General features: G+C 40.8%; 1 protein-coding gene across 5 annotated transcripts in view; it reads right to left on the reverse strand.

The window, feature by feature from the left end:
- Positions 1-4,158: 4,158 nt before the first annotated feature.
- Positions 4,159-9,228, reverse strand: part of Hace1 (HECT domain and ankyrin repeat containing E3 ubiquitin protein ligase 1) — a 123,424-nt gene continuing 118,354 nt past the window's right edge. For all 5 annotated transcript variants that reach the window (XM_055616085.1, XM_055616083.1, XM_055616084.1 and 2 more), the window contains 2 exons: positions 6,234-6,347; positions 4,159-4,891 (listed from right to left, as the gene is read on the reverse strand). In XM_055616085.1, coding sequence (XP_055472060.1) covers positions 4,789-4,891; positions 6,234-6,347 — 217 coding nt within the window. In that variant the 3' untranslated portion in view covers positions 4,159-4,788. The remainder of the gene's footprint in view (positions 4,892-6,233; positions 6,348-9,228) is intronic.

A 9,228-nucleotide genomic window follows, 5' to 3' on the forward strand; every position in this document is an offset into this window, starting at 1 on the left:
AAGTTCTGTTTAAGGGGTAGTGTGACTATACTCCAGTGAGTATATAGATAACACAAATCAGACTTCATTTCTTTTTTCATTTTAATTTTTTTTTGGGGGGGGAGTCAGAGTTAGGAAGCAAACATGGAAGAACTGGGAAATGAGTATGATCAGGGTACGTGATGTGAAATTTCCAAAGAATCAATAAAAATATTATATTGAAAAAAAGATGAGCAATTTGAATGAACTCTGTAAGAGCAATCCAAGTCAAATTCCCCAAGATATTCTATTTGATAAACAGTCTCAAACACTGAACTGAAGAATAAATTTTGGATATAAGATGGGTTATGTGGTTGCACGCCTTTAATCCCAGCACTCAGGAAGGCAGAGGCAGAGGCAGGTGGATCTCTGTGAGTTTGAGGCCAGCTTGGTCTACAAAGCTAGTCCAGGACAGCCACGGCTACACAGAAAAAGAAACCCTGTCACAAAGAAAAAAAAAATCAGGAAAAAAATATAAATCCACTATTAATCCCAGCCTTCTTGAGAGTGATAAAAGCTGCCTGATCCTTCCTGAATCCTTGAAGTAATGAAGTGTCCATCATTAACACAGCTCTTCACTTGAGACTCATCATGGAAGAGAGAAAATGGTACAAATTGTAAAACAAAACAAACAAAAAACAAAACCCAATCTGGTGTCAACTTCTAAAAACTTGCTAAAATGATTTATAGCCAATGCTTGGTCAAACCTATAATATTGGGCAGACAATAGTTAAGTAAATTTCTAACGTAGTTTTACCTTTACTGCATATTTTCTGATTATCTAACAAAATTCCTTATGCAAGAAGTTTGGCCAATCCAGAATCAGAGGCACTGAAGACACACACACACACACACACACACACACACACACACACACACACACACGCTTCCTGTGGAAAACAGGAGTTGACACTTATCTTCTCTGAGCCAAGACACTAGGCTAGGGTGCCTGATAAATGTAGTCACCAAAGCCTCCACTGAGGAGGGGCTCTTGGTCCACTGTCTTGAAACTTTGAAGAATGAGTTTCCTGAACAAACGGTGCCTTCAGAAAGTTCTGGGCTGAGCAGATGGCTCAGTGGGTAATAGCGCTCGCTGTACCATCTGATACCCTGAGTTTGATCCCCATATCGCACAGAGGAGAGAACCAATTCCCATAATTTGTCTTCTGACCTCTGCACATCTGTGTGTGTACACACACATTGTAACACACACACGGGCAGTAAAAATATTTTTCAATTTAAAAGTTTTATAAAAGAAAGTTTAAAAGCCACAGAGAAAGACCATGCAGCCAGTCTTGATGAGAGCTAACAGGCTAGGGTCAGATGGAAGGCGGGGAGGACCTCCCCTATCAGTGGACTAGGGGACTAGGGGAGGGGCATAGGAGGAGAAGAGGGAGGGAAGAAGGGGATGGGAGGGAATGAGGGAGGGGGTCACAGCCGGGATACAAAGTGATTAAATTGTAATGAATAATTAATTTTAAAAAAATTTAAAGGAGCGAGAGAGGAATGTAATCAGGCATTTTGGCTACTTTATTGGGTTCTAGTAGAGAAAGGTTAGATGGGAAAGGGGCAGAGACCTCTTTTTAGACTACAACCTGCTGACTAGGGGCATCAGGTTCTAAGATTAAACCCAATCTCCGTAGTCGGAGTATCTCCAGCAATCCAGCAAAAGCAAATGCAGCAGCAGGGCCCAGCAGCAACAAGGGGCGACAGCTGCCTTCTTTGGAGTGCCCCAGTCCTCTCTTGAGACTCTGGCATTTATCCCCTCTGCACAGTTTCCAGAATTCCAATTTCAACTATCCTCAGCTGGCAAAATCACACCCCTGCCAGAGCACAAGACCCATTAGAGTTGGCTGCTACGGACTGTCTGAGCAGCCCCATATCCCACACCTGGGATTAAAACAAAACTATTCACCTGTCATAACCAGGTTTTTAAAGAAACCAAAATCCTCACTACAGAAGAATTACTGCAGAAAACGACCAGAGCTCCTAAACAGCAGGAGATTTGCAGAGAAGAATGACTCCAGGATACAAAGGGAGGCTTCCTGAAGGGGGTTGCCACTGAATTGTTTGTTTGGAGGCTTCTTACCGGACTTACTGCAGAAACTGGACAGGTCACATCTACTGAGGGACCAGTTAATTCCCTGGGCACACTATGGGCCAAGCCATGCGGGTTCACACGGTACTGACAGGCCCCTTTGGCCTAAGATTGTGCAGTGCTCCCCCAGTAGGCTGTAGTCACGTCCCTCTCTGAATTGCTCCTGTGTTGATAACCTTGGCTGTTGTCGGTGGCTGGCCTTGCAGGTGTTGCTGCTCTTCAATCCTGGCAGGTCTGCCGGCTGCTAATTAGGCTAGAGGCCAGCTTGAATTCACCACCCATGCACTGCTCTTACCATTCCTGCCAAGACGGGGCTGTAGTTTTTCTTGTTTAGTTTTTATGTAGCTTTGTCTCCAGGGCAGTCTAAGGTGGTCCCCTCCCTGAAATGGGCAAAGGCTTTTTAGAAGCTGTTTTTACTCACGGTTGGGCGTATGTGAAAGGAAACATCTTTCCTAGGCTTCTCAAGAGGGACTTTAAAGGAGACAGCTGGATCTTGCCAAGAATGGCTTGGTTTTTGTGACAGCTCCAGCCTTCCTCTCAGTAGTCAGCCAGGCTCTCTCACTTATCTCCACAGCATTCCAGAACTCAACATTTTAGCCCTAATATTCCGTACATCTGTTTTTACCATAACACTTAACATGCCCTGTACACACTGAATCCATTCAAACACTGTTATCTGTCTGTCGCCTAAAGGACTCTTGTTAAGCAAGCCTCTGTCTCTCAGATTATTCTCCATATTCCTCCCCTGAACTGTATTCTCTCCCATATTATTCTCTGCATTCACTGACTGCTGAACAGCCCCACTTCATCTACATTAGCAAGAACACTATTCAACTGATAACTGGTATGTTCCTTACTCAACTGCTTGTGATAGTGATTTGTGGACTCCATACAAAGAGCAAATAAATTCATTTATGATGATGACATAAAGATAGCAATGCCTCAAAGGTTTTGGTCAGTATCTCAAAACAGAGAGCTGACGCAAAGGGAGAAATAATTAAACTAAATCCAGCTTGTGACCCCACATAATCTGCATCCTAACTTCGTGCAGAAACAACAGTATCCTAATTTAGGACACAAGCAACAAAATCCTAGCTTAACAGCTCATTCCTGCAGCAGAGCTAAAACTCGGCCAACAGAGTAGGAGAATGTGGTCAACTGCAGGCCAAATGCTTCAACTATATAGAAGAGGTTGCTTCTACCTCATTTCTGGTTCTAGCCAGAACAGCATGCAGAGATCACAATACAGCTATTGGAACCTGCCTGGTGCTGAGAACTGCCAGACTCTAGGGTCACAAATAAAAGCCGGTCATAATCTCAGAAACTAGGTTTGTTGTAATGTTTTAACAAGGCAGTGACCTTTTCCATAATTAAAAAAATAATAAAGTGTGTGAATCTTAATTTTAGAGCTAATTATAAGAAATTTCTTTTTTAATGAAACCCGTTGTTTAAAATAACTAAAAATATTAAACAATAAAAACTAAAACAGGACCCCAAATGATACCCTGCCTTGTGTACTTTCAATGTATCTCTCTCTCAAATGTCATTGCGCAAATAAACTGGCTGCTCATATGAGAAATACTGCACGCGCCATTTTATCCAAGATGCCACCAGAACTTTTATTTGCTCCCAGTGGCAGAGTTCTAAATGTCAGAAATGCCCCGCCCAGCACATCTGTTTGTGTGTCCCTACCTCCCCTCACAGCCAGGCTCTAGCCACACATGCTGTAACTGCACCAGCACATCTTTTCCAAAATGTCCATCCAGTACTTTCTGTCAGGCAGTTATCACTTAAAACATAGCTTTTTAATCATATAAGCAAATTTAAGAAAACGTTGCATACTTAAGTTATAATCTACAAATTATATTACAAGTGTGTCATCAGGCATAGACCAAATAGTAAAACAAAATATGATAAATATATTTTAATTTTATTTTCATTATAAATTAAGGCATAAGAACAACTGAACCACATAGTATGTGTATATGTGTGTGTGCACGTGTATGTGTGTACGAAACTGAGCACAGAAAGATGCAAATAACTCCTGTAGTATAAGCTTTAATATATAAATTCGATGTCATTTTATCCCATTGTCACTCCAGTCTAAACTTTACATCATGTATCAAAATACTAAAAAGCTAAACAACAACAAAAATAAAACCCATTGCAATATAGGTATAATGTGGGAAAATACATATTTGTGGCTTTACACAATCTAAATTAATCCATTCTATACAATTTTCCAAAATAGAAATGATACTTTACATGCAATAGAACATACCAGCTGGATGTCCTCATATAATATACAGAAAATACCCTTTAAATTAGACAGGTTCACAGCAGAGGTGGAATGTAGAAAAAGGTTTTGCCTTAATATAGTTTTGGATAAGACTACAGAAACATAGAAAAAAAAAAAAAAAGACAGTTTCTACTTCCAATTAGCATTTTTAAAAATGAAGTCTACTATGATTTTGTATTTTCTAACTGTATCACAAACAGAGAAAAACAGAGCGGAAAGGAACTGTAAAATAGAAAACCTGATTCTTTATGAATTTTAGGCAGGAGCTCTGCCTGTGGGCTGCGCGGGAGCTGCTTTTCCGCCGACAGCTCCCTAGATTACTTCTGTCACTCTGGATTGTGCGTCAGTAGTCAGATGAGCTTTCCAGACCGCATTATACCATTGTGTAGCCGTAGCTGCCACAATGCAGTGCTACGAGGAGTCTGTCCTTGAGTATTTCTTTACTTGGGTATTCAGGTAACTTGAGCATGTTGATGCTTTAAAAAAAAATAGGCCACCATTAAACAAAGAATCTCTGAAAATTCTTGTTTTATCTAGCAGTAAAAACACTGTTCATAATTAACATAAAACCACTCTCAATTTGCATTGAAATTGGAAAAGCCTGAAGTGGTATTTAAAAAGGAAGGAAAAAGAACTGCTGCAGTGCAGTCCCTTTCAGAATGCAAATGAGTGGGTGAAAATAAATGCTCATATTAAAAATAAATAACAGCAATACACAAGAAAGTGACAATGCAACTGAATGACAGACTATGGCATTTTAACTTCAGTGATATTCAATTAAGTTTTAGGTAGTTTGTGGCCCCCTCTTCAATTTTCCCCTCTAAAAGAGGACCAAACTAGGTAACCACTGATTCATTTGTAGTTCTAAAATTCTAAGGGGAGATTATGGGTGAAGTTTCCTTTCATTACAGAAATACAGCTTTCTGCACTTGGCCGGCAGCCATGGTTCCTGTAGTTCTGCCACCACTGAGAGCAGGAGGCCCTCTTTTCCTTTGGGACTCACCGAGACCCTAGACCTTCCTACCAGGAACCACAGCCCATACAAGCGGGCTAGGCCTACAAAAGTGTCGCCCTAAACCCTCATCAAAGCTGCTTTTTACAGAGAGCCACTAGGCAAAGTGCAGAGAAGAACTGACGGTGGGATGCCCAGCCCCACGTGACACAACCACTACACAACTGCTGCGCCAGAGACTCAGGGGCCATCTAGAGGGGGGGAAGAGACAGAGGACCAGGAAGTCTGCTGAGAGATTGTGACATGAAGCTATGACAGGGAAGCAGCCTGTCAGAAAATCCCAACAGCATGGCTCCCTAAACAAGACCAGAACAATTCTAACAGGTGGCAACCCAAAGTAGCTAGAGGAAATCTCACTGGGCTCTACCCCTAGATGAAGAGCTACAAGCAACTGACAACCACTGAGAATTCCTCTTCTCCAGGGATGAGCCCTTTGACTAGTTTTCCAAAACCAACAGTCAACCCTAGAAACACACATAAAACCATCCTGAACATACCCTGCAGGTTGTATTCTTGTATTTATTCATTTATATGCGTATGTAACAACATTAAAGGAAGCGCCATAATTTGGGAGGGAAGGGGAAAATATGGAACGAACAGGATGCTTTCTTCTGAAGGATAATGAAAGACACCATAAGAAAGCAATGGAATGCAGCCACTTTGGTTATTTCTTTTATCCTATTATAGTAAAATATACATAAATTTAACATTTTAACAATCAAAAAGGAAATAGAGCAATTATCTTTGCTCATTTAAAATTAGTAAAAATATTTCATAATTCATTTAAATAAGTTGGTTTAACTTACCATGTGCTGGAAGTTGGTAAAAGATTTGGAGTATATGGCACACCAGCAATTGTAAAGTTTTGCAAACCACTTCCACCCATAATGTTGGCAAAACCACCATGCGGGACCCTGGAACTAAGAGTTTGTAGTATTAGCTGTGACCAGGAAACAATATCTCAGTCTGACAGACACATTTTAAGTTCTAATTACGATAAGAATATATTCAACTCTAAAACAATGACAGGATGACATTTTTTAGTCTAAAAACTCGGAACTCATTCTTATCTTTTGCTTCATGGGTAGTTAGCAAGCTTTGAAAACAAAACAAAACAACAACAACAAACCCTCTCTATGCTTCCATCAGCTAAGCTATACTTTGAACTGGTCACATGATGTGTTTAAAACACTGTGCCCCTTAGTTCTGTGTCAACTTGACACAGCTGGAGTCTTTCTGAAGAAGGAATCTCAGTGGAGAAAATGTTCTCATCATCCTGGCCCCATAGGCAAGCCTGTGGTGTGTTTTCTTTCCTGATGATTAATGTGGGGTGGCTCAGTGCACTGTGTGACACTCTTGGCTGGTGGTATTGGGTACTGAAAGAAAGCAGGCTAAGCAAGCAGTGCTGCTCCATGGCCTCTGCATTAACTCTGGCCTCCAAGTTCCTGCCCTGGCTTTTTCTCTGGCAGACTGTAATATGTAGAAGTGCAAGCAAAATAAACCTTTTCCTCTCCAAGTTGCTTAAGGCCCTGGAGATTTATCACAGCTATAAAAACTCCAAGACAAAAGTTTGCCTTTGTGTACCTCCCTATTAAATCAGGACTCAAACATGTCCTATTTTTACATTTGTATCACTAGGATTTGTATCCTTGGGATGAGCCAAACTGCCTGGCAGTTCAAAACTGTTACATGTTTGCCAAATGATTGGATCACAGTTATCTGAATGGAGAATGCCCTCCACAAACTATGTGTTTGCATACTTGGTCGCCAGCTTGTGTTACTTTAGGACAGTGGTTCTCAACCCTTTGGGTTGAATGACTCTTTCACAGGTGTCACCTAAGACCACTGGAAAACACAGATATTTACTTATTTTTCATAAAACAACTTTAATATTATCCAGAGCCAAACGACTTTTGAATCCCTGCTAAGCTGAATCCAATGACAAGAAAGCTTAGAGATAAATTCTGAGCTCTGGCCATCAAAACAGCCATGGCAAGTAGAATTAGCAGTGCTGGTTGGTGGATGGCAGTGTCAGAGAGAGCAAAACATCAGCATGTGAAACACAGATTTTACATTACACTACATAATAGTTATGAAGCAACAATAAAAATAATTTTATGGCTGGGGTCATAACAACATGAGAAACTGTATTAAAGAGTTGCAGCATTAGAAAGGTTGACAGACTCTGCTTTAGGAGGTAGAGCCTTGCTGAGGAAAGTATGTCAGTGACGGTCAGTGTTGATGTTTTATAACCTGGCCTTACTTCCTGTTCCTGTCCCATAACTTCTCTGGTTGTTGTCATGCATATTGTCCCCACCATAACTGTGAGACAAAATAAATCCTTTCTCCTTGCATGTTCTAATCCAGTGGTTTCCTTCTTTATGAAAAATATCTAGGTACAAAGCATCTTTATTTTGTTTTTCACAGTGAGGAAACAACAACAAAAATATTTCCATTTCTCTGTCCAGATATGGAGAGTAGCAAACTTATAAGGTCTGTGGTATACCCACGTGTGCTCACCTCATGCATGTGGAGGTGACTTCAGGCATCTCCTCTGTTCTCACGACCTTATTCTTTGAGACAGCAGCTCATTACTTCCTCTACACTGGCTGCTTCTGCCCGCTGGTACTAGGGCTATGGGCGCACACTAGCATACCCAGCTTTTACATGGGTTCTGGGGACTGGTTCTGGGGACTCAGGTGCTCACACTTGTACATCAGATAGGTTCTACAAACCATCTTCCCTACCCTCAAATATTACTTTTAACTGTTGTGTAAAAATTTTAAAACCACAAGAGGGCTAAAATTTAATGCATAATCAACTAAAAATTTTAATCCTGGGTACAGAGCTATAAAATATAATTACAACTTTTCAAGTTCTATGCATTTTAAATTAGTCTGTGTATGTGCCATGATTAAACAACTTATTCCTGGAGGGAAAGCATACTGCTGTGAGCATGTAGCCCACTGGAAGTTACTTGCTGAGTAGGCAGAGGACTGAGAGTTTGAGCCCTAGCACCACAATAAATAAGGGGGAAAAAATGACTAAATTACAGTGGCATGCTATAGCATCTCTAGAATAAATCAGAATATTGACACACATTTAATGAATAAATACTAAATGTGTACTTTTCCACATCTTTTAATTGTAATCATACAAAGTAACTGACCTTCATTATAGCATTTCATACACATTTCATCAGATTTTGTTCTTACTAATGCACTCCACAGTTCTTGTGCCCCTCTCCTCCTTGCTGCCTCCCTTCATTTCCCCAATAGTCCTTCCTCCCACTTTCATGTTACTTACACATTCTATTGCCTTCTCTCGCTTCCCGTCTTCCTCCCCGCTCATGGTACTCTTTTTACTTTTGTACCAAAATACATACATGTTTACACATAAATTTTAATCTAGATTCTGCATATACCTTTTGGTTGTATAGCTTGGTGTTCTTGTGGGACTCCCAACAATGGGAGTGGGGGTTGTCCTTGACTCTTCTGCCTATGCTTGGGACCCTTTTCCTTCTACTGGGTTGCTATCCAGCTGTGATGAGGGAATGTGCCCAGTCTTACTGGATCTTGTTAGTCCATGTTTGGTAAATGGAGTAGGAGTTTGGTAAATGGGAAGAGGGGAGGTAGGGAAGATATACAAGATATACTGAAAGGAAGGGAAACTGCAGTCAAGATATAATGTATGAAAGAAGAATAAAAGTTAAAAGAAGAAGGAGGAGGAGGAGGAGGAGGAGGAGGAGGAGAAGGAGAAGGAGAAGGAGAAGGAGAAGGAGAAGGAGAAGGAGAAGGAGAA

Source organism: Psammomys obesus, unplaced genomic scaffold (genome assembly GCF_907164565.1).
Source record: "Psammomys obesus unplaced genomic scaffold, mPsaObe1.curated_primary_1811, whole genome shotgun sequence".
Classification (NCBI taxonomy): Eukaryota; Metazoa; Chordata; class Mammalia; order Rodentia; family Muridae; genus Psammomys; species Psammomys obesus.